The sequence below is a fragment of the Phyllobates terribilis genome, unplaced genomic scaffold (assembly GCF_046119375.1).
Source record: "Phyllobates terribilis strain yellow unplaced genomic scaffold, ASM4611937v1 Scaffold_1__5_contigs__length_1240528914, whole genome shotgun sequence".
NCBI lineage: Eukaryota > Metazoa > Chordata > Amphibia > Anura > Dendrobatidae > Phyllobates > Phyllobates terribilis.
Genome location: NW_027362761.1, coordinates 185,885,586 through 185,912,373, shown reverse-complemented (window position 1 = coordinate 185,912,373; position 26,788 = coordinate 185,885,586). Strand labels below are relative to the sequence as shown.

The 26,788-nt window shown below is 41.8% G+C and overlaps 1 protein-coding gene across 4 annotated transcripts in view; it reads left to right on the top strand.

Moving 5' to 3' along the window:
* TRPM6 (transient receptor potential cation channel subfamily M member 6) overlaps window positions 1-26,788 on the top strand; it is a 381,140-nt gene that overhangs the window by 178,060 nt on the left and 176,292 nt on the right. For 3 of the 4 annotated variants that reach the window (XM_073670622.1, XM_073670620.1, XM_073670628.1), the window contains exons 15-18: window positions 7,246-7,392; window positions 14,156-14,436; window positions 25,046-25,274; window positions 25,695-25,850. In XM_073670622.1, coding sequence (XP_073526723.1) covers window positions 7,246-7,392; window positions 14,156-14,436; window positions 25,046-25,274; window positions 25,695-25,850 — 813 coding nt within the window. Of the gene's footprint in view, window positions 1-7,245; window positions 7,393-14,155; window positions 14,437-25,045; window positions 25,277-25,694; window positions 25,851-26,788 lie in introns of all 4 variants that reach the window. The other variant, XR_012314145.1, reaches the window with a different exon arrangement.

Below are 26,788 nucleotides of genomic sequence, written 5' to 3'. Positions count from 1 at the left end.
CCATTCAAGTCAATGAGTGCATGGAAAACATTAGACTGCACTTGGATGACATCGGAGTGCTGTCCGATTTCCGCAGACACAAAGAATGGAGAATATGAAGAAATTTTGTTCTCCATCTTCTCCACAGTGTGCTCCGATTCTCTCATCCGAGAGATTCAGATCAGACTAAGCCGACACTCGGATCAAATTCTGATCAGAGTTTGATCAGAGTGTCATTTGCATAATCAGCCAATTCTCTTGGATGAGAGAATATACGGTCGTCTGACCATAGCCTAAAGCGAGACTCAGATGTGGCCCTGGCAGGGCCATTGAGCTCATCTGAACTCTGTTTTATGTTTTTTTTTGGTGTTTTTAAAGTGTTCATCTTTCAGACTGGCAATGAAACATAGCCTATCTGAAAAGACAGATACTCTCAGGAAAAATAAAACACAAATGGAGTTCACTCGAACTCTGTTCATATCATTGCAGACTATTGCCCTGTCGGGTTTGAACCCTTTTTTTTTTAGAGGGATTGAGGAGAAACCGCAAACCCCTTGAATGCACTGCAGAAATGCAGTGTGAACAGAGTCTCACACTGCAGAGTATCAGTGTGTTCTATATGATGCATTTATAGCCTATATTCCTCTGCCTCATGCTTGTAATAGGATTCTCCCTGTGAACTGAAGCTGCATCTCATAGGAAATTCTGCACACAGCAGACACAAATAGTATGGTCAGGCAGTGTGAGTGGGGAGGTTTATTACTGCACTTCATTGTAAGAATTCACAATACATAATACAGTTGTGCTCAAAAGTTTACATACCCCGGCAGAATTTTTGCTTTATTTGCCTTGTTTCAGAGAATATGAACAACAACAAAAAAACTTTTTCTCCACTCATGGTTATTGGTTGGGTGAAGCCATTTATTGTCAAACTACTGTGTTTTCTCTTTTTAAATCTTAATGACAACCAAAAACATCCAAATGACCCTGATCAAAAGTTCACATACCCTGGTGATTTTGGCCTGATAACATGCACAGAATTTGACACAAATGGGTTTGAATGGCTACTAAAGGTAACATCGTCACCTGTGACCTGTTTGCTTGTAATCAGTGTGTGTTTATAAAAGCTGAGTGAGTTTCTGGGATCAGACTCTTGTATCTTTCATCCAGCCACTGATGTTTCTGGATTGTGAGTCATGAGAAAAGCAAAAGAATTGTCAACAGATCTACAGGAAAAGGTAGTTGAACTGTATAACACAGGGAAGGGATACAAAAAAATATCCAAGGAATTGATAATGCCATTCCGCAGCGTTCAAAGTGTGATTAACAAATGGAAAATCAGGGGCTCTGTAAAAACCAAACCATGGTCAGGTAGACCAACAAACATATCGGCCACAACTGCCAGAAAAATTGTTCGGGATGCAAAGAAAAACCCACAATTAACATCAGCTGAAATTCAGAACTCTCTGAAAACTAGCAGAGTGACTGTTTCAAGATGCACAATAAGGAGGCACTTGAAGAAAAATGGGCTGCATGGTCGAGTAGCCAGAAGAAAGCCATTATTGCGCAAATGCCACAAAGTATCTCCCCTACAATACGCCAAACAGCACACAGACAACTCTCAAAACTTCTGGAACAAGGTAATTTGGAGTGATGAGACCAAAATTGAACTTTTATATTTGGAGAGAGGTCAACAAGGCCTATGGTGAAAGGAACACCATCCTACAGTAAAGCACGGAGGTGGATTGCTGATGTTTTGGGGATGTGTGAGCTACAAAGGCACAGGAAACTTGGTAAAAGTTGAAGGAAAGATGAATGCAGCACGTTATCAGCAAATACTGAAGGCAAATTTGCACTCATCAGCCCGGAAGCTGCTCATGGGACGTACTTGGATGTTCCAACATGACAACGATCCAAAACACAAGGCCAAGTGTAGTATCGGCGTCTCTGCCCCCTGACAGGCAGAGACGCCGTCCCTCTTACCGCCGCGCTCCCGTCCCGGCGTCTTCCGGCTCTCCTGCTGCTGCTTCTCCCTCTTCAATGGGCTGCGCGTAATGGGCTGCGCGTGCCTTCCTAAGGAGTCCCCGGCCAATGGCCGGAGGACCTCTCATATAAAAGGCACCTCCTCCAAAATGGAGGTGCCCGTGCAAGGTTGTAGCTTTGTGTCCTAAACTCTGCTTCAGCCCTCAGGTCCCGCTGCTAGCCTGATTACGAGCCCAGTTCGCCAGCCTGACTACCAGCCAGTCCGCCAGCCTGACTACCAGTCCTGTCCGCCAGCCTGACTACCAGTCCAGTCCGCCAGCCTGACTACCAATCCAATCCGCCAGCCTGACTACCGGTCCAGTCCGCCGGTCTGACTACCAGTCCAGTCAGCCAGCCTGCCTACTAGTCCAGTCCGCCATACTGACTACCAGTCCTGTATGCCAGCCTTACTACCTGTCTCCGCCAGCCAAGTGTACTCTCCAGCCCGACGGTCTGCCTATGATCCAAACCCTCCAGTCTGTCTATGGGCCTGGCTTGCCTGCCTACCCGGAGAACGTACCAGTTACCTGCTGTGCCTATCTGTCAGCCTACCTGGAGGCTCCTGCAGTTACCTGCCTTGCCTATCTGTCAGCCTACCCGGAGGCTCCTGCCAGTTACCCGTGGGAGTCACCTGCTATCATACAAGGACAGGCCCAGAGTAGCACCTGGTCCCTCTGCTCGGTCCTTCCCTGGTCTCGGAGTTGATTGAGCCGCCGTGCGACCTTGGTCAGTCCGAGTTGATACCTAGTTACGCCCCTCTGGTCCCTCCTTGCACCGCAGCACAGAGGTTCCACCACCCGGATCCGTAACACCAAGTCGACCTGTCATTGGCTACAGCAGAACAAAGTGAAGGTTCTGGAGTGGCCATCTCCATCTCCTGACCTCAATATCATTGAGCCACTCTGGGGAGATCTCAAGCGCGCAGTTCATGCTAGACAGCCCAGGAATTTACAGGAACTGGAGGCTTTTTTGCCTAGAGAAATGGGCAGCTTTACCATCTGAGAAATTAAAGAACCTCATCCACAGCCACCACAAAAGACTTCAAGCTGTCATTGATGTTAGAAGGAGCAATACACGGTATTAAGAACTAGGGTATGTGAACTTTTGATCAGGGTCATTTGGATGTTTTTGGTTGTCATTAAGATTTAAAAAGAGAAAACACAGTAATTTGAAAGGAAAAATTCTGCCGGGGTATGTAAACTTTTGAGCACAACTCTATGTCCCTGCTTTACTATAAATGCAGAAATGATCTCTTCACTTGGCATACAGAGTAACAAGAGTTTGCGGGGACGGAATGTATCTGAGAGATGGCTGGAAGGATTAGATTGTCTTTCAGTAAACTACAATGTAAGGGATACACAGCGGGGGGGAGGAGGTGTCAAATCCCACTGCTACCACCAGTTGTCAAGGATAACAGTAGAGGGGGCTGCACAGATCCCACCACTGTTGCCACTTTGTCACAGATGACATTGGAGTGATCACACAGATCTCACTGTTGCCACCAGTTGACAAGGGAACTCTTTTCTGCTGCCTCTAATCATCAGGGCAATTACGCAATTGATTGATGAGGGATGGACGAGGCCGCGGCTGCTTACAGTACTAGGTCGGTTATTGGGAAACTCCCAGTGAGCATGTCACACAGTGACAAGGGACTGAGGGCACCTACTCGATCGAGCTAGGGGCACTTTAGGTTATCCCTGTCCCCCCAGATTACCCCGGATGGTGGAGATGCTTGGGTCTGGTACCTTACTATGCTCTTATCTTACCCTTATCTGTTCCCTCCCCCCACCCAGGGAGGTATGAGGCTGAAGTGTATAGGCAAACACTCACCAGGCAGACTGGTAAAGAGACATCATACATATACACTAACAAAACAACAGAGTGGAAAACGGGAGGAATAGAAGGCAGTAACCAAATGGGAGAGGATAAGGATAAACATGCAAATCAACTCCATACAGAAATCTCCTGAAAAACTCTCCAACCGCCTACTCCAAATAATGAACTCTCTCCTTTAAGTCCAAACCAGGAAGTGGTAACTACTATCACTGGCAAGTTCAGAAGGAGGGTTCTTATACCTGCTGAGAGTAACAAACTCAGAACAGCTGATACAACCCAAGACTGAGAACTCCAGGAGTCCAACTAAGCAGTTTAACCCTTGCAGCACCAGAGCAAAGAAAGCCAGAACAGCTAATAGGACGAAGAAGCTATTCTAACAGGAGGTGTTTGTGTCACCAGACGCTGCGATCGTCTGACCCCACTCTGTTGCTGTATTCTCCTGACAGAGCGTATGGTATATACACCTCCGATTCGAACGCATGGAATGTATGTATATACCCCCCGTACAGTCACTGTCAGATCCACAATAACAAAAAGAACTACTATCTGCCACCACCAATAGTTTATACAGGCCGATTGGACACCCGTTACAGATAGCATAAAGCTTCAGGGTTGCAGTTTACAAAGCAAGAGGAACAGAGCTATTACATTTTATATACAATTACATAAAATAAAAAGGAAAAACAAAAGAGATTTACTAAACCTGTGTCACAAAAATGGCTCAAAGCTTAGCAGAGGGAAGCACTCTGATTAGGAAAATGGCCCATCCTCACAGTGAACTGTGTCTTCCCGAATGAACCATGGCCCAAACCCAATTTCTGCTTTTTTTAGCTCCAGGTTATGCCCATATTCCTCCCCTTGATGAGGTCTTGTGGGGGCTGCTTGTAGGCTGTGCTGGGTCTGTTACAATTTTTTTGAGAGCCCCAACTTATAGGGTATCTTCGCACCTGGAGATTCCAGGTGGGAGATACTGTCGTGAAGTTCATAATCACTATTTTACCTTTACTTGGGGGTGAAACATGATATAGATAGCACCATCCATCGGACCGTTATTAAGTTGAATGGATTCTAATGGCCCTACAATTATGTGAGTGAATGCGTTTTGTTCATCTCTTCGCTATGACAGAGAAAATCTATATACCATAAATATTGGATCAATACAAAACCCCAATATTCATATCTGGAAAACGGAGACAAAAGCTATGTAACACTCTCTGAAAAATCCCCTGCACTTCTCTACCTCGACGAAACAGATGTCAAGCTTACTGTTTCGAACAGCAGATACCCTGTTTTAATTACCTGTTCATGGCAGGAGGGCTCTGCTTCAAGGGGATGGAGTGTTAGTTCTCTCTTTCATTTCCCTTGTGTTATTGAGTCCTTCAGTTCCTATGTCTATTTAATCCCAGATGTACAATGTGTAGTCCTTTTTCAAAGGAGGTTGAAGTGTCAGCTATTCTTCTGGAGATGTCTATATGGATTTTAACTTTTTCCACGGCATACAAGATAACATCAGAACTAAATACTACCCTCCTTCAGGGAAATGCATGTGCATGTTGTAAACTGGTTATATACTGCTCAAAAAAATAAAGGGAACACTCAAATAACACATCCTAGATCTGAATGAATGAAATATTGTCATTGAATACTTTGTTCTGTACAAAGTTGAATGTGCTGACAACAAAATCACACAAAAATCATCAATGGAAATCAAATTTATTAACCAATGGAGGCCTAGATTTGGAGTCACTCCCAAAATTAAAGTGGAAAAACACACTACAGGCTGATCCCACTTTGATGTAATGTCCTTAAAACAAGTCAAAATGAGGCTCAGTATTTGGTGTGGCCTCCACGTGCCTGTATGACCTCCCTACAACGCCTGGGCATGCTCCTGATGAGGTTGCGGATGGTCTCCTGTGGAATCTCCTCCCAGACCTGAACTAAAGCATCTGCCAACTCCTGGACAGTCTGTTGTGCAATGTGACGTTGGTGGATGGAGCGAGACATGATGTCCCAGATGTGCTCAATCGGATTCAGGTCTGGGGAACAAGCGGGCCAGTCCATTGCTTCAATGCCTTCATCTTGCAGGAACTGCTGACACACTCCAGCCACATGAGTTCTGGCATTGTCCTGCATTAGGAGGAACCCAGGGCCAACCGCACCAGCATATGGTCTCACAAGGGTTCTGAGGATCTCATCTCGATACCTAATGGCAGTCAGGCTACATCTGGCGAGCACATGGAGGGCTGTGTGGCCCTCCAAAGAAATGCCACCCCACATCATTACTGACCCACTGCCAAACCGGTCATGCTGAAGGATGTTGCAGGCAGCAGATCGCTCTCCACAGCGTCTCCAGACTCTGTCACATCTGTCACATGTGCTCAGTGTGAACCTGCTTTCATCTGTGAAGAGCACAGGGCACCAGTGGCGACTTTGCCAATCCTGGTGTTCTGTGGCAAATGCCAAGCGTCCTGTACGGTTTTGGGCTGTGAGCACAATCCCCATCTGTAGATATCTGGCCCTCATACCACCCTCATGGAGTCGGTTTCTAACCGTTTATGCAGACACATGCACATTTTGTGGCCTGCTGGAGGTCATTTTGCAGGGCTCTGGAAGTGCTCCTCCTGTTCCCCCTTGCACAAAGGCGGAGGTAGCGGTCCTGCTGCTGGGTTGTTGCCCTCCTACTGCCCCCTCCATGTCTCCTGGTGTACTGGCCTGTCTCCTGGTAGCGCCTCCAGCCTCTTGACACTACACTGACAGACTCAGCAAACCTTCTTGCCACAGCTCGCATTGATATGCCATCCTGGATGAGCTGCAGTACCTGAGCAACTTCTGTGGGTTGTAGAGTCCGTCTCTTGCTACCACGAGTGTGAAGGCACCACCAACATTCAAAAGTGACCAAAACATCAGCCAGAAAGCATTGGTACTGAGATGTGGTCTGTGGTCCCCACCTGCAGAACCACTCCTTTATTGAGGGTGTCTTGATAATTGCCAATAATTTACATCTATTGTCTATTCCATTTGCACAACATCATGTGAAATTGATTGTCAATCAGTGTTGCTTCCTAAGTGGACAGTTTGATTTCACAGAAGTTTGATTTACTTGGAGTTATATTCTGTTTAAGTGTTCCCTTTATTTTTTTGAGCAGTGTATATTTTGATGGAATTGAGCTGTAATGAAACTAATTCCACAATTAGCAGAATTCTGGTAGTATTATATGTCAAGAAAATATATATCTTGAGTGCTATTTTAGGGTTCATATAGATTGGTATAGACTCACACAGACCCTTTATAGACTCACATAGATTTACATAAACTCAGACACTTTTTTCATACTAACTATAAATAATAAGACTGTTTATTGCCAAGTAAATCACTTGTCTTTTTTTCCTCCTTTGATGTTCTGCCAGAGAACCCACAATTCTACTATCAGCTTGGAACGAAGTTTGTCTCATCTTTCGCTAAGCCAGAACAGCCAGATGAACAGCAATCTTGCTTCAACTGAGAATACCTTGCATTCCCAGTTCCTCCGGACAGCACAGCCTTATAAACGCAAGGTGATCCATCCAAGTTTTAGATCCAGTTTAATTGAAAACGTTCTAGTAGAGTCAAGTTTCTAATCTACCCTATGCATGCACTGGGCTGGAAATACTATTTCAGAGTTTGATCTATGTCATTCAACTCCTATGAAAACATTTTACAGTGTTGATGTTTGTCATACACTATATGGTTCTGACACATACTAAGTATCTTAAATGGAATCTTTCAACAGGTTTTTGCTATGTAGTCTGAGAGCAGCATGATATAGGGACAGGGACCCTGATTCCATTGATATGACTCTTACTGTGCTGCTTTCTAAAATTTCAATAAAATCAGTGTTTTATTAGCTGGAGATTATCACTAGTTATCTTGTGCCATGTAGTCTTCCTGCTCTGTGTATTTCCGCCTCCACCACTAATTAACATCTTTCTGTCAATGTAGAGTGTACACAGAAATCTGCCAATCCGTGGTGTGGACGGGGTTATACAGAGCTGTGCATTCAGAGAACTGCTAGATCTGCAGCAGATAAAAAAGTGATTGTATCAAAACTGCAACAACCAGCCTAGTAAGTGACACATCACTGGAATCAGTGTCTCAATCCCTTCATTATGCTGCTCTCAGATTGCATAGCAAAAACCTGGTGACAGATTCCCTTAACTGCTGAATTTGATGGACTGACAAGACCATCTTTGCAGCTCACGTTGATTCCGTAATACTGTGCATAAAAAATTTTTCACAATACATTTTCACAGCTTACATATCGGTCATCAAATATAATCTGACATCAAAATGTATCAAAAAGTGTGTGAGTTCTCTCCCTCCTCCCTCCCACCACCCAGAGCGCCCCTTCCATATCACACCCTTTGTCAGCAGCTGGGTGTGTCTCTCCTTTTCCTGTATTTATATTTCCTATATTTATATGCTTTTGATATTGCAATTCCCAGGTAATTTAATTGTTATTTCATTCTTTTTGATAGTGTTATACCCAATTGTCCTATCAACTGATATGGTATTGATAGTGTTACTTACAATTCAGTTAATGTGTTATGGATATTCTTTTTTAAAGTTTTATTGGGCATCTATACATAATCTGGCGAATAATGCTATTCCCACCTCCTTATAGCTCCCACTCAGTAGTTATAGATTCCAAGTATAATAGTGTGTATTTTATACTGTTTGTAAAAAATAAGACACACTATTGTAAAGTTTATAGAGTTTATTGAACAAGTACAAATCAGACACATCACATTGTATTGAACAATTACAAATGCCATTACACATCACAAATCCCTTTACATTTGTTACAGATTGAGTTTTATTGTCTATTTTGAGAGGATATCTACACTGAAACATGTCCTGTGTTTGTTGACACAAACATTTGTACTTTTTTAATAAACTCTAGAAACTTTACAATATTGTGCCTTTCATTATTTACAAACCGTATAAAATACACACTATTATACTTGTTAATTATTCTCTTTTTCCATTAGGTCTATGACATCACGTGATTGAAATCTGATTAGTTGAATCCTTCTAAGCTCTATGTAGAAACAGGAAGTCTATTTTCCCTGTATGAGTCATGAGTCGCTGCAAAAGTCCGTGATTGAATATGGTCACTTTCTTGCTTTGGCTTCTCAGATGTCCTTTTGTACTCTGTGTGGATCGATACGGATCACAATTTACATCAATAATCAAACATATACTGTACTTTTCAAGCCAGAAAGTCTACAGATAGCGATGTTGGCTATGATTTGAATCCATATCACTGTAGGTCATCAAAAACTGACATAAGTGCAGCATTGAGATTTGGGCCTGCTACTTCGCATAATGACATCTAATCATAGAGCTAAAGGTTTTCTACAAGTTTTCTACTTCTTCAGGTAACTCTAAGTGGCTAGTCTTGTTAGAGCACCACCCCAGTGTTTTTTTTATTGCCCCGAGTGGTGCTTTAAATGTACGTCCCCTACCCCCTGTCTCATTCTCCCCTTCCAGCATTTTCATCTGTTTTAGCTGCCGCTCCCATTGGTCTCCGGCATAAAGTGACCTGCCTGTAGCTCCAGTGTTTCATGGAGCTGCACGGAGGTCACTTTTCAATACAAGTCTATGAGAGCCTCATTCTGGCCTCGTTCTGGCTCTCATAGACTTGTATTAAGAGCTTGTGACGTAGCTCCTAACTTCCGGCCAGTCAGATTCTGCGCTCAGAAGATGGTGCCACGGGACAGAGCGGCGCCGAATAAACTGTGAAGATGCCGGAGGGTGAGTATATGACTAGGGGCACGGGACTTAGATTTAAAGCACTTCTACAGCGCTGAAAAAAACAAATGCCGGAGTGGTGCTTTAAAGGATATCTGTCAGCAGGTTTTTTGCCACCTAATCTAAGAGCAGCATAATGTAGAGACAGCAACCCTGATTCCAGCAACGTGTGACTTCTTTGGTTACTTGCTGTAGTTTTGATAACATCACTGTTTTGTCAGTATAAGATTATCACTAGGGGACTAATAAACTTGCAGCCATGTAGTCCTACAAATTCATGAGCCCTGTATAGCCCCGGTTCCACCACTGATTGGCTGATTTCTGTCTATGGAAAGTGTACACAGAAAGCTATCAAACAGTGGTGTGGCGGGGTTATACGAAGCTCAGGATTCAGAGAATTGGCAGATAAAACAGTAGCTGTATGAAAACTGCAGCAGGTAGCCCAGTAACTCATTCATCACTGGAATCAGGGTCTCTGCCTCCACAAACATGCTGCTCTCTGATGAAATACCAAAAACCTGGAGACAGATTCCATTTAAATACTCTGGAATCTATTATTTGTTCTAAGGAATCTTTTTTTCTTCATAGGAGCGCGACAAATTTCACAACTTTGAATGTTTCACTAAGTGGCTAAGCACTTGTAGAATCTGGACAGTAGTCAGGTTGACTGAAAAACGAGTAGAAGTATTTAGTGAAGGTCACTACATAGTCTTGAGAATTACTCAAGACTGGCTCCTTGGTTACCTTATACTTTCATCCCTAAAAAGTTGTTTTTTCTGAAAGTGGATTACTATCGAAGGAACTCATGGCACAAATATGTTCCAGAACCCATATGCCTACCCTTGTTGATTTTCTCTATATGACATAGCCTCTTTAATGAAGTCCATAGACCAGTTTTGTTTTTTTTACATTTTTGTAAATAATTTGGTGACCAAGAAGTTTAAAATATACAACCCCTGGCAAAAATTATGGAATCACCGGGCTTGGAGGATGTTCATTCAGTTGTTTAATGTTGTTGAAAAAAAGCAGATCACAGACATGGCACAAAACTAAAGTCATTTCAAATGGCTACTTTAGGGCTTTAAGAAACACTGAAAGAAATCAAGATTAAAAATGTGGTACTCAGTAAGGGTAATTTTTTTTCAGTCCAAACAGAGGGAAAAAATTATGGAATCAATTCTGAGGAAAAAATTATGGAATCACCCTGTAAATTTTCATTTCCAAAACTAACACCTGCATCAAATTAGATCTGCTCCTTAGTCTGCATCTAAAAAGGAGTGATCACACCTTGGAGAGCTGTTGCACAAAGTGGACTGACATGAATCATGGCTCCAATACAAGAGATGTCAATTGAAGCAAAGGAGAGGATTATCAAACTCTTAAAAGACGGTAAATCATCATGCAATGTTGCAAAAGATGTTGGTTGTTCATAGTTAGCTGTGTCTAAAATCTTGACCAAATACAAACAACATGGGAAGGTTGTTAAAGGCAAACATACTGGTAGATCAAGGAAGACATCAAAGCGTCAAGACCGGAAACTTAAAGCAATATGTCTCCAAAACAGGAAATGCACAATAAAACAAATGAGGAACGAATGGGAGGAAACTGGAGTCAATGTCTGTGACCGAACTGTAAGAAACCGCCTAAAGGAAATGGGATTTACATACAGAAAAGCTAAACATAAGCCATCATTAACACCTAAAGAGAAAAAAACAAGGTTACAATGGGCTAAGGAAGAGCAATTGTGGACAGTCATTGATGATATGGGGCTGCATGTCAGGTAAAGGCACTGGGGAGATGGCTGTCATTACATCTTCAATAAATGCCCACGTTTACATTGATATTTTGGACAGTTTTCTTATTCCATCAATTGAAATGATGTTTGGGGATGATGACATCATTTTTCAAGATGGTAATGCATCCTGCCATAGAGCAAAAACTGTGAAAACATTCCTTGAAAGAAGACACATAAAGTCAATGTCATGGCCTGCAAATAGTCCGGATCTCAATCCAATTGAAAATCTTTGGTGGAAGTTGAAGAAAATGGTCCATGACAAGGCTCCAACCTGCAAAGCTGATCTGGCAACAGCAATCAGAGAAAGTTGGAGCCAGATTTATGAATAGTACTGTTTGTCACTCATTAAGTCCATGCCTCAGAGACTGCAAGCTGTTATTAAAGCCAGAGGTGGTGCAACAAAATACTAGTGATGTATTGGAGTGTTCTTTTGTGTGTTTGTTTTTCATGATTCCATAATTTTTTCCTCAGAATTGAGTGATTCCATAATTTTGAAAAAAATTACCCTTACTGAGTACCACATTTTTAATCTTGATTTCTTTTAGTGTTTCTTAAAGCCCTAAAGTTGCCATTTGAAATGACTTTAGTTTTGTGCCATGTCTGTGATCTGCTTTTTTTCAACAACATTAAACAACTGAATGAACATCCTCCGAGCCCGGTTATTTCATAATTTTTGCCAGGGGTTGTAGAAGTGATCTGCTTTAAAGAATAAGTTTGGTATCACATATCCATTATTTTTTCTTGCATACTAGAAAAACCGATTGATTTTTATCAGTGTTTTTCATCCATTTTTGGTACTTATGTGAAAAATGAACACCAGTGTTTCATATGCAAAAAAATATCTAAAAAATTTCCAAGCTTTTCCTACCCAATAATTGTAAAGCAAAGTCCGTATGTCAACTACGTGTTGTCTATTTTTTTCAAAGATCTTGAGCACTGACTTGAAAAGGTGATTTGGATCTGCAAATCACTATCTGACATCTCAGTCTTTTTTTTTTCAGAAAAAAAAGAGGGAATGTGAACAGCGCCTTAAAATATAATGCGTATGTGTTGTATCCGTCAATAACACTGATGGAAACCATACAAGAAAATCGTGTGTGAATGAGACCTTGTTGATGGGGATAACTTTTCACAAACAGATACGTCTTCACTTGTACCAATATAGTGACTTGATTCTGAACTTTTCTCCCTTTTGGATTTTTCTGAATGGACAGTCTGTACAGATGACACCCTGCCTACTTGAAGAGTATAGGCATATAAATGTGAACATACAGACAGTTTTTATGCAACAGTCATCAATTTGAGAACCGCTTCAGGTTTATTACTGCCTGTAATATATTTCACCAGGTCAAGCTGAACTCATAAATATGTTGTATTCAGAGATACTAATCAAAAGTAACCAAACAAGCCATAAAGATATTGATTTATCAGACAGTGTGTCAAGGTGCACCATAAGCCTGAACAATCTGATATTTAACAATGGGAAGTCATTCACTGAGACATTTTAGAAAGATTTTCAAATGACCCACTTTTTATGTATTTGATGCCACCTACTATGATGCAGTAATATATACAAAACTAGATCTGATTCCAAAAATATTTTTAGTCACCGCCATGTAACTGCAAATACCCATAAGGTATATTATTCCCTTACTCAGTTACAGTAAGGGTATGTGCACATGTTATGTTTTTGCTGCAAAAATGTCTGCAGCGAATACTTGTCTTTTGTCAGGAAAAATGATGCATAAAAAAACATGCTTTTTTGTGTGCGTTTTAAATGCATTTTTTATGCATTTTTTTTCTATTCAGTGGTATGGGTGAAAAACACACCAAAAATGCTGATAAAATTGACATTCTGCCTATTTTAAACTTCTTCAAATCTGCAAGAAAAAATAAGCAACATGTGCATGAGACTTCAAAAATTTGCCGGGACAGTATAATGCTGAGTTTTTCGTGGCAATAACATGCTGACAAAAATGCGGCAAAAATATGATGTGTGAACATACTTTATTGCATCAGAAAAATATATAGAAAAAATGTTGTTATGCAGATTATTTCATTTACATAACTTGTCAACATTATGCTAAATTGCGGTGTATCATTAGGGATAATATGTGAAAAATGCAGAAATGTATTATCCTATATAGAAGCACAAGCAAAGGAATTTTGCAGCATCAATACTCGTAAAATATTGATTTGGCTTTATTAAAGTATTATTATTTATTATTATAGTGCCATTTATTCCATGACACTTTACATGTGAAAAGGGGTTTATATAATAAAAAACAAGTACAATAATTTTGAACAATACAAGTCAGCCACTGGTACAGGAGGAGCGAGGACCCTGCCCGCGAGGGCTCAGTCTACAAGGGATGGGTGAGGATACAGTAGGTGAGGGTAGAGCTGGTCGTGCATCGGTATGGTGGAGCGAGGGCTACAGCAGGTTGTAGGCTTGTCAGAAGAGGTGGGTCTTCAGGTTCCTTTTGAAGGTTTCCACGGTAGGCGAGAGTCTGATGTGTTGGGGTAGAGAGTTCCAGAGTAGGGGGGATGCATGGGAGAAATTTTCCCTATACACCATCTGAACAAAGACACAGTAGTACATCATATGATGCGTTTCAGGTCATTGAAAGATTTTATGATACTTAGTTGTAGCATAAGATAAGATCTATTTGTATTTATTAATATTGTGAGATTCCGCTGTAGAGTGATTAAACATTCTATTTTATTTAAAGGAGAAAACTACAAACACTTTGAAGTCAAAGAAGAGACCCAAGGATGAGATGAGTTCCCCGGAGGACCCTGAGCTAGCTGGTTTTGTTTATCCTTACAATGACCTCTTGGTTTGGGCAGTCCTGATGAAGAGACAGAATATGGCTATGTTTTTCTGGCAGCATGGTGAAGGCGCTATGGTGAAGGGAGTAATTGCCTGTAAACTCTACAAAGCCATGGCACACAAGGCAAAGCAGAGCAACATGGTCGATTATACCTCAGAAGAGCTGAAGAAATACTCAAAGTATGTCATCTAAAATAAAGACTTACTGCCATAGGATAGATGGAGTTGTCTTTTGAAGATAGTGCATGTAGACAGGAGCTAACAGGGCATATGAATGGCAAGAAGGAGGGTCCCCTAGTTATGACTCTCTTTTATGAGTCAAAGCAGAGTCACTCTAGTGGACCTGATCTCCAATTGTATTGTATTGTATGTCCAACAACAGTTCTGCTTTGACGAGATGTGCCATGATCTAAGCACAAGGCAAAGATTGTTAAATAACTAAGCAGTTTTCCCCAAAACAGATATACATAGTAACATAGTAGCATAGTTTTTAAGGTTGAAGGAAGACTAAGTCCATCTAGTTAAACCCATAGCCTAACATGTTGATCCAGAGGAAGGCAAAAAAAAAACCCATGTGGCAAACACCAAGCTCCACATTGGGGAAAAAAATTCCTTCCAGACTCCATACGACAATCAGACTAGTTCTCTGGATCAACGCCCTATCAAGGAATCTAGTATATATAACCTGTAATATTATACTTTTCAAGAAAGGCATCCATGCCCTTCTTAAATTTTAGTAGTGAATCACTCATTACAACATCATGCGGCAGAGAGTTCCATAGTCTCACTGCTCTTACAGTAAAGAATCCGCGTCTGTGATTATGATTAAACCTTCTTTCCTCCAGACGTAGAAGATGCCCCTTTGTCCCCGTCTCAGGCCTCAGAGTAAAAAGATCAGTAGAAAGGTCTTTGTACTGTCCCCTCATATACTTGTACATAGTAATAAGATCACCCCTAATCCTTCGTTTTTCCAAAGTAAATAACCCCAAGTGTAATAACCTGTCTTGGTATTGCAGACCCCCCAGTCCTCTAATAACCTTGGTCGCTCTTCTCTGCACCCGCTGTAGTTCAGCTATGTCTTTCTTATGCACCGGAGACCAGAACTGTACACAGTATTCTAAGTGTGGTCACACTAGTGACTTATATAGAGGTAAAATTATGTTCTCCTCATGAGCATCTATACCTCTTTTAATGCATCCCATTATTTTATTTGCCTTTGCAGCAGCTGCCTGACACTGGCCACCAAACGTGAGCTTGTCGTCCACCAATACACCCAGGTCTTTTTCAGTGACAGTTTTGCCCAGTGTTTTACAATTAAGCATATAATTATACATTTTATTTCCTCTACCCAAGTGCATTACCTTACATTTATCCCCATTAAAGCTCATTTGCCATTTATTAGCCCAAGCTTCTAGGTTACATAGATCCTCCTGTAATATAAAATTGTCCTCCTCTGTATTGATTACCCTGCAGAGTTAAGTGTCATCTGCAAATATTGAAATACTACTCTGTATGCCCTCTACAAGGTCATTAATAAATATGTTAAAAATTAGAGGGCCCAATACTGACCCCTGTGGTACCCCACTGTTAACTGAGACCCAGTCTGAGTGTGTTACATTAATAACCACCCTTTGTTTCCTATCACTGAGCCAGTTCTTAACCCACATACATATATTTTCCCCTATCCCCATTGTTCTCATTTTATGTATCAACCTTTTGTGTGGAACCGTATCAAAAGCTTTTGAAAAGTCCATATACACAACATCCACTGCATTTCCTTGGTCCAGTCCGGAACTTGCCTCCTCATAAAAGCTAATCAGATTAGTTTGACAGGAACGGTCCCTCATAAACCCATGTTGATATTGGGTCATGAGGTTATTCTTCTTCAGATACTCTAGTATAGCATCTCTTAGGAAACCCTCTAGGATTTTACCCACAGTAGAGGTTAAGCTTACTGGCCTATAATTTCCAAGTTCGGTTTTTGTCCCCTTTTTGAATATTGGCACCACATTTGCTATACGCCAGTCCTGTGGTACAAATCCTGTTATTATGGAATCTTTAAAGATTAAAAATAATGGTCTATCTATGACGTTACTTAATTCCTGCAGTACTCACGGGTGTATCCCATCCGGGCCAGGGGATTTCTCAACTTTAGTGATTTTTAGACGCCGCCGTACTTCCTGCTGGGTTAAGCAAGTGACATTTAATGGAGAATTTTTGTCATCACTAATCATGTTTTCTGTCATGCCATTTTCTTGTGTAAATACTGTTGAAAAAAAATCATTTAGCATATTGGCTTTTTCCTCATCTTCATCCACCATTTCACCCAGACTATTTTTAAGGGGGCCAACACTATCATTTTTTAGTTTTTTACTATTTATGTAGTTAAAGAATGTTTTGGGATTATTTTTACTTTCTCTGCCAATGAGTCTCTCTGTCTCAATCTTTGCTGTCTTGATTTGGTTTTTACAGAATTTATTTAATTTTCTGTATTTATTTAATGCCTCATCACTACCCACTTGCTTTAGTTCTCTAAATGCTTTTTATTGTCACTTATTGCGCCCCTTACAGCTCTATTTAGCCATAGTGGTTTCCTCCTATTTCTAGCATGTTTATTCCCATAGGGTATATATTGTGCACAGGTCCTATTCAGGATGCTAATAAATGTCTCCTATTTGCTTTGTGTAGTTTTATGTCTCAGGATATCGTCCCAGTTTATTGCACTAAGATCATCTCTCAACCTTTGGAAATTTGCCTTCCTGAAGTTTAGTGTCCTTGTAACCCATCTGCTACACATCTTATTAAAGGATAAATGAAAACTTATTATTTTGTGATCACTATTACCCAAGTGACCCCCAACTCGTATATTTGATATGCGGTCTGGCCTGTTGGTTAATATTAGGTCTAGCAGTGCCCCCCTTTTTGTTGGGTCCTGAACCAGTTGTGAAAGGTAGTTGTCAAAAACCTATTACCTTTGCTTGAACTACAGGTTTCTGTTCCCCAATGTATTTCAGGGTAGTTGAAGTCCCCCATAATAATGACTTCTCCTTGAGTTGCTGCTTCATCTATTTGCTTTATGAGGATATTCTCCGCTGCTTCCATTATTTTTGGAGACTTATAACAAACCATTATCAGTAAATTATTAGTTTTTCCCCCTCCCCTTATCTCCACCCACATGGACTCTACATTTTCATTAGATAATGAGATATATTCTCACGCAAGATAGGTTTTAAGGATGATTTTACATATAAATACCCCCCCCCCTCGCTTGTTTGTACGGTCATTTCTGAACAGACTATAGCCCTGTAAATTAACTGCCCAGATATCCCAACCATGTCATAATTATTTTCCAACAAAATTAATTTTAATGCCTCCATTTTGTTGGTGAGGCTTCTGGCATTAGTGTACATGCATTTTATGTATCTCTCTGTACCTCTATTCCTTCTTACTATATTGACACTTCTAACCCCACCCCCAATTTCGTTATTTATGCCCAGGTCACTATCTGCGCTATCTTCCCCACCTATAAAATGAATACCCCCCCCCCAATCCCTAGTTTAAACACTCCTCCAACCTTCTAGCCATTTTCTCCCCCAGCACAGCTGCACCCTCCCCATTGAGGTGCAGCTCGTCCCTAGCGTAGAATCTGTAGCCAACTGAGAAGTCGACCCAGTTCTCCAGGAACCCAAACCCCTCCTTCCTACACCAGTTTTTGAGCCACTTATTGATCTCCCTAATCTCCCGTTGCCTCTCTGGTGTGGCATGTGGTACAGGTAGTATTTCAGAGAATACCACCTTGGAGGTCCTTGCCTTAAGCTTGCAGCCTAATTCCCTGAAATCATCTTTAAGGACCTTCCACCTACCTCTAACTTTGTCATTTGTGCCCATGTGCACCATGACCGCTGGGTCCTCACCAGCCCCTCCCAGTAATCTGTCAACCTGATCAGCGATGTGCTGGACTCTAGCACCAGGTAGGCAGCACACTGTTCGACGATCCCTGTCTTTGTGACAGATTGCCCTATCTGTTCCCCTAATAATTGAGTCCCCCACTACCAGCACCTGCCTGGCCTGCCCTGCTCTCCTATTTCCCCCCTTACTGGAGCTGACACTCCTCCGGCTTTCAGAGGACATGCCTTGCTACAGCAGTGCTACCCCTGTACTGACACCCCCCTCATCTGCCAACTTATACAGTGGCTTGCGAAAGTTCTCACTCCTCTTGGCTTTTTACTTATTTTTTTTATATTACAACCTGTGTTTAAATATTTTTGTAATCCAGTTTGTGAGTGATGAATCATAACTAAATAGTCTAAGTTATTGAAGTGAAGTGAGAAAAATCTAGGCAAAAATTACATTTATGGTGTTACGCTCACGCCTGGACTGACTGGCGTGAGCGTGGTTAGTGGTCCCACTGGGCCACGAACCGAGGAGTGCCTGGAGGGGCGTGACTAGGGGCCTCGCCAGATCCAACCATGAACACACGGTGGCTTAATCTACTCCGTGGTCTGAGGAGGGATTTGGGAGGTGGCTCAGGTGTTACTCCAGGTCAGACCCCGGTCACAGCTGGAATGCAGGAACAGGCAGGCTCGGCTGGTATGCAGACAGGCGGGTACTGGCAGGCACGGCTGGTATGCAGACAGGCGGGTACTGGCAGGTAGGAAAGCAGGCTGGATAGGGACCAGTACAGACTGGGATACAGGAACAAACCGCAGGTGCAGAGGACAAGCAGAGCAGAGTGAAACCGCAGGTGCGGAGGACAAGCAGAGCAGAGCGAAACCGCAGGTGCGGAGGACAAGCAGAGCAGAGTGAAACCGCAGGTGCAGAGGACAAGCAGGGAAGAGGGAAACTGCAGGTGCGGAGGACAAGCAGAGCAGAGCGAAACCGCCGGTGCGGAAGACAAGCAGAGCAGAGCGAAACCGCAGGTGCGGAAGACAAGCAGAGCGAAACCTCAGGTGCAGAAGACAAGCCGAGCAGAGCGAAACCACAGGTGCAGAAGACTAGCAGAGCAGAGCAAAACCACAGGTGCGGAAGACAAGCAGAGCAGAGCGAAACCGCAGGTGCGGAAGACAAGCAGGGCAGAACAGAGCAGAGCGAAACCGCTGGTGCGGAAGACAAGCAGGGCAGAACAGAGCAGAGCGAAACCGCAGGTGCGGAAGACAAACAGGGCAGAGCAGAGCGAAACCACAGGTGCGGAGGACAAGCGAGGAAGAACAGAGCAGAGCGAAACCGCAGGTGCGGAGGACAAGCAGGGCAGAACAGAGCAGAGCGAAACCGCAGAGCTGAAGGTGCAGGCTGACAGGACAGGGCTCTGTTCACATGGAACAGACTGGAAAACACAGGAAGATAGTTAGAACACAGGAGGTAGATACTGAGGCAGAGAAACGGGACAAGCAGAAACAGATACACACAAGGTACTTACAATGAAGAAGCGAGTGGATACAAAACTCACAAACAGAAGTACAGGGACAACGAGTTGGAGTTAGGTGCAGGTTCAGACACTACAGGAAAAGGGAAGGTATGGACATAGAAACAAACAGGTAATGGGCTAGGACACAGTTCAGACAGGAACTGAACCCGGAACAAGATACAGGAACGAGCCTGGGAACTCAGCCCCCAGGGTGGCGGAAACAGACTAGAAGTCACAGATACAGGTAACGGGCCTGGGTATACAGCCTCCAGGGTGGCGGAAACAGACTAGAAGTCACAGATACAGGTAACAGGCCTGGATATACAGCCCCCAGGGTGGTGGAAACAGACAAAATACCGGACCTGGCAACTCAGTTGCACAGAACACACTGAAAGAAAGTGTTGCTCAGGCACCTCCTACTGGGTGGAGAGGGTTTAAGTATCCAGCGACTCACAGCAATAGGCTGGGGACACATTAGGAGTGCGCACACTGTAACTTTAAGAATCAGGCAGTAACCGCGCCACCGCCCTAAGCAATCAGACAAGAGACATGCACACAGCGAGTACTGGAACAAAATGTGCAGCCTGGACTGATAGGTAAGTTGGCGGTCTTGCATGGTGGGAGTGGGTAAGCCATGCCAGCACGCCGCCAGGGATGTTACATATGGGATCAAATAAATACAAATTGGCATGTGAATATATATTCACCCCTTTTGCTATGAAGCCCCTAAAAATTTCTAGTGCAATCAATTACCTTCATAAGTCACATGTTTATTGAAGGGAAGTCCACCTGTGTGCAATCTAAGTGTCACATGGTCTGTCGGTATCTACTCACATTTTATGAAAGGCCACAGATGCTGCAACACCATTAAGAAAGAGGCACCACTAACCAAACAACACCATGAAGGTCAAGAAGATCTCTAAATAAGTAAGGGACAAAGTTTTTGAGAAGTATAAGTTAGGGTTAGTTTATAAAAACATCCCAATCTCTGATGATCCCCTAGATCACCATCAAATCCATTATCATCAAATGGAAAGAACATGATACCACAAGAAACCAAGAAACCTGCCAAGAGAGGGCTGCCCACCAAAACTCTCAGCCCGGGCCAGGAGGGCATTAGTCAGACAGGCAGCACAGAGGCCCAAGGTAACCCTGAAGGAGCTGCCTAGTTCCCAAGCAGAGACTGGAGTATCTATCCATACGACTGCAATAAGCCGTACAATCCATTGAAGTGGCCTTATGTAAGAGTAGCCAGAAAAAAAGTCTTTACTTACATACAAAAATTGTAATACAGAGAAAAAGAAAATAGAGTCAGCTCACCCATGTGAAGAACCATTTCACGGAGGCAAGTTGTGCCACATGAGAAAAGATCTAGAGAAAAAAGTTCCAGCATATGGGTCTTCCATAAAAAATCTAAACTTTATTACAAAAGTATAAATTGAAACCAAAGTCACAACCGCACAAAGGATTAGTAGGATATCAGGGTTGATATCCTACTAACCCTTGGTGCGGTTGTGACTTTGGATTTATTTTATATTTTTCTAATAAAGTTTATATTTTTTACGGAAGAACAATACGCTGGAACTTTTTGCTCTGGAGAAAAATTGTAAGGCTCGTTTTGAGCTTGCCAAAAGACATGTGGGAGACTCCCCAAATGTATAGAGGAATGTGCTGTGGTTATTAGACCAAAATGTTACTTTTTGGCCACCAAGGTAAATGCTATGTCTGGTGCCAAACCAACACAGCTCATCATCCTAAGAACACCATCCCCACAGTGAAACGTGGTGGCAGCTTCATTCTGTGGGGATGTTTTTCGGTAGCAGGGACAGGGAAAATGGTCCAAGTCGAGGGGAAGATGGATGATGCGAAATACAGTGATGTTCTTGAGCAAAACCTGCTTCAGTTTGTCAGTGATTTGAGACTGGGATGGAGGTTCACCTTCCAAGCATACTTCTAAAGCAATACTCGATTGATTTAAGGAGAAACGTGTAAATATTTTGGAGTGGCCTAATTAAAGCCCAGACCTTAATCCAATTGAGAATCTATGGTCAGACTTGAAAATTGCTGTTCACCAGAGGAAACCATCTAACTTTAAGGAGCTAGAGCAGTTTAGCCTTGAGGAATGGGCAAAAATCCCAATGGCCAGATGTGGAAAGCTTATAGAGAATTATCCAAAGCGACTTGCAGCTGTAATTGTCGCAAAAGGAGGCTCTATAAAGTACTGACTTCAGGGGGATGAATAGTTATGCACACTGAAGTGTTCAGTTATTTTGTCCTATTTGTTTTTCGCTTTGCAAAAAAGAGAAAACCAAATGTTCACAGTTGTAGGCATGTTCTTAACATAAACTGATGCAATCTCGAAAAAAAACCCCCAAAAAACGCCAAGGGGGTGAATACTTTTGCAAGCCACTGCAGCTAGTTCAGTAGATTTGTTTTTTATTTTTTTTATAATTTTGCAGAAACTGTTAATGATTTCTATTTACTGCTGATTTTGTTTGAAATATTTAGTTTAAAGACACAAACCAGGAGAAAAAACTAAAATAATGCAGCTTTTGCCTGAAAGGAAGGCTCTCACTTCCATCCCCAAAGTGGTCAATGCCATTAATCCATGGGGTTTTAGTATTATATCTTAGTTCTCCGTAACACATCCGTTGTTTATGTCTGTATGCGGTCCGTTTTTTAAGGTCATCGGCCAGCTTGCAGCTGCTCATTCTCCCCTGGTTTTCAGCATGAATGGTCACATCATGCCATCGTTCATTTTGAAAACTAGATGTTGCACAGATAGATTACGGCGTGGGAGATTATAGATTATTTTCACATCGGACAGGTGAGGGATATGGTTGGTTATTTTTGTTTTTTTTTACAGGGGCCATTGGCTTCAATGGATTAGGTGTAAAGGTGAGTATAATTGTGGTTTTTATTTTTTAATAAATGTGTAAAACAGGTAGTTGAGTTTTTTTCAAATAAAGGATTTTGTTCTTGCTGTTATTTCAAAACTTACTATGGGGTTAGTAATCGGGGCATCTTATAGACGTCTCTCCATTACTAACTGATGGGCTTGATTTCAGTTGGCAATACAAAGCTGACATCAACCCCAAAGCTATTACCTCACTTGCCACCGCACCAGGGCAAGTGGGAAGAGTGAGGCTAAGCGCCAGTATTGGCGCATCTTATTGATGCGCCATTTCTGGGGCCGCTAAGGGCTGATCTTATTAGCTTCGGAGGGGGCCAATGACCATAGCCCCTTCCCTGGCTATTAATATCAGCCCACATCTGTCTGTATAGCCTTTTCTCGGTAGAATTTATAGGGACACCCTACATAATTTTTTTTCTGGGGTCCCCCTGTAATCTAGCCAGTAAACACTAATCAAACAGCTGTGAGCTGTTATTAATGGCCAGGGAACATTTTTAGCTAATGGCTCCTTTCCTTGGCTAGCAATATCAGCCCCCAGAGGGTGGCTTTCCCTCTGCTGGTTATGAAAATTACATGGGAGCGCACACCATTTTTTTTATTTGATTCTTAATTTTACACAGGATATACACAGCTGGTGCTGAATAAAACTCCCATGATTGTCTCCTGGTCACGCGCCGATACATATCACATGGACGGCACATGGATGTGGAACACAGACACACAGACAGCAAACAGATACACGGATGTCACATGGATGTCACATACTACATACGAATTGCACACAGACACGGACCACGGATGCATGTTTTTCTCAATATTTGACATGAAATCAGAATAAACCGTTCCCGTTTTAGGTCAATTAGGATTACCATAATTTTTAATACATGCCAAATGCCAGAATAATGAGAGAGAGAGATTTTTTAAGGCATTTTTATTATTTACTGCAAAGTCAAAAGTTTACATACATTTCATTAGTATTTGGTACCATTGCCCTTAAACTGAATGCCTTGGGTTAAATGTTTGGGATATCCTTCCACAAGCTTCTCACAATAGGAATTTGGGCACATTCCTGTTGACAAAACTGGTGTAGCTGATCCAAGTTTATAGGTCACCTTGCTCGCATCTGCCTTTTCAGCTTTGCCCATAAATTTTCAATAGGATTGAGATCAGGGCTTTGTGATGGCCACTTCAAAACACTGACTTTGGTATCCTTAAACCACTTTGTTACCATTTTGGCAGTATGCTTTGGGTCATTGTCCATTTGGAAGACCCATTTCCCCCCAAGGTTTAACTTCCTGGCTGATGTCTTGAGATGTTGCTTCAGTATTGCCACATAATCTTCTTTTCTCACGATGACATCTATTTTGTGAAGTGCACCAGTCTCTCCTGCAGCAAAACAACCCGACAACATGATGCTGCCACCCCCGTGTTTCATAGTTGGGAAAGTACTCTTAGGTATTTAAGCTTCTCCCTTTTTCCTCCAAACGTAATGATGTTCATTATGCTCAAAAAGTTCAATTTTAGTTTCATCAGACCACATGTTTCCAAAAATTAAGGTCTTTGTTCTTGTGTGCATTTGCAAACATTAATCAGCTTTTTTATGTTTCTTTTGGAGTAATGGCTTCTTCCTGGCAGAGTGGCCTTTCAGCCCATGTTGATACAGTACTCGTTTCACTGTGGATATTGACACAATCTTACCAGCTTCTGCCATCATCTTCACTAGGCCTTTTGATTTTGTCCCTGGGTTGGTATGCATGCACATGTTGGACCAAAGCATATTCATCTCTGAGACACAGAACCTGTTTCCTTCCTGAGCGGTATGATGGCTGGACATTCCCATCTTGTTTGTACTTGCGTATAATTGTTTGTACAGATGAATGAGGCACCTTCAGGTATCTTGAAATTGTACCCAAGGATGAGCCAGACTTTGTGCAAGTCCACAATTCTTGATATCTTGATATAGTGATATATTGTTTAAAGGCATAGTAATCTTAGTGTATGTAAACTTTTGACTTTGCAGTAAGTAATAAAAATGCTTTAAAACATTCTCTCTCATTATTTTGGCATTTGGCAAATATTAAAAATTATGATAATCCAAATTTACCTAAAACGGGAAAGGTTTATTCTGATTTCATGTCAGATATTGAGAAAAACATGCATATGTGTCTTTTCATATAGTGTATGTAAACTTCTGGTTTCAACTGTAAGTATAAGTTTAGAAGTGGGATGAGTGTCTTCCCTCTAGACAAAAGCCTCATTTTTAACATTCTAACCTTTCTTCTCTGAGATTCACTTTGCAGATGCACCGTGTTAAATTCCTCAATTTTACCTAAGTCCTAAGCACTTAGACAGCCTTTGAATGGACCTTTCAAATTAGTTTATGTGAATGGTCAAATGATAGCATTTAAAGTTATACATATATGTGAATATCTTGAAATTGGAATATTATTATTTTTATCTTATTTGCCCAGAGAATTTGGCCACCTCGCTCTGGACATACTAGGAAATGCTTTCAAACTCAATGAGCGAATGGCAATGAAGCTTCTGACATATGAGCTAACGAACTGGAGCAACTCAACGTGCCTAAAACTGGCAGTGTCCGCTTCCCTACAAGCCTTTCTGTGCCACACATGCACACAGATGCTGCTTACAGACATGTGGATGGGGTGCTTGAAGATGAGGAGGAACTCTTGGTTCAAGGTGTAGTTTACAGTAATCAAATGATTGCATTGTAATATCCATGCATCCATGCAAGTTTCTAATCTAACATGTCTAAATGGTCATACTGATGTATATAAAAAAATCCGAGGCACCAGATGCTCAGAAAAAAATATGGTTTGTGGCCAAAAAGTTACTATATATTTTGAAAGTATGAAATAAAATGTCTTTTTTTCCAAGAAGAAATAAAGGACCTGGTGCCTCAGATTATTTGCAACTGCTTGAGTCAACTTGGTGTAAAGCCGCAGACATTTACCGATGGACGGAAGTGCATTTGAATCTTCTGTTGAAGTAAATGATCACACTGAGTAATAACATGAATATTATGAATTACTGGATGATACTTAGCCATTTGCTTTAGAAAACCTACTAATGACTGTGGTACCATACTCTCTTTTAAAGGTTGTTTTGGGAATTCTCTTGCCACCCTGCATCTTGATGTTGGAGTTTAAAACTAAGGCAGAAATGTCACATGTACCTCAGACACAGGATTTACACCAATTTTCCAGGTTGTATGTAGACACCCCTTCTCCTAATTTGAAGGTGGAACAAGTAGGAGTGAGTATTGCTTTTCTTCATAGTTACTGTAACATTATCTGTATATTTAGTATATGGTATATTATGTACAGTTAGGTCCAGAATTATTTGGACAGTGACCAAATCTTCATGATTTGGGTTCTGCATGCAATTATTTTGGATTTAAAATGAAACAACTGAGATGCAATTGAAGTTTTAGATTTTCAGGTTTAATTAAAGGGGTTGAACAATAATTCCCTATTGCCTAATTTAAATATGTAATAACAAAGGATAAAAAACCTTGAATAATACAGATGAAGTATGATGCCATAAAAAGTGCCCTCAAACACAGTATGATACCCCACCTTAAATTCCTCCACCGTACCCTCCACATACACAGTATGATGAAGACCCTACAGTACCCCCCTCCCTCAATCTCCCCGACAAAGAATGGTGACCCCATTGCATATGATTCTTCAACTGTAATCCCCACACAGCCCTCCATACAGTAAATTGTCCCCACATATTCCTCCATCCAGTATAATGGCCACAAAAAGTGCTCCATACACTAGAATGGGCCCCAAGTAGTCCTCCATACAGAATAATGGCCCACATAGTTCTCCATACAGAATAATGGGCCCCACATAGTTCTCCATACAGTATAATTGTCCCCACATATTCCTCCATACAGTATAATGGCCACAAAAAGTGCTCCATACACTAGAATGGGCCCCAAGTAGTCCTCCATACAGAACAACGGGGCCCTGCATTGCCTTTCATACTGTATAATGGCCCTACATAGTGCTCCATACAGCATAATAGACCCCACATAGTCCTCCATACAGCATAATAGGCCCCACATAGTCCTCCATACAGTATAATAGGACCCACATAGTCCTCCATACAGTATAATAGGCACCACATAGTCCTCCATACAGTATAAAGGGCCTCACATAGTCCTACATACAGTTTAATGGCCC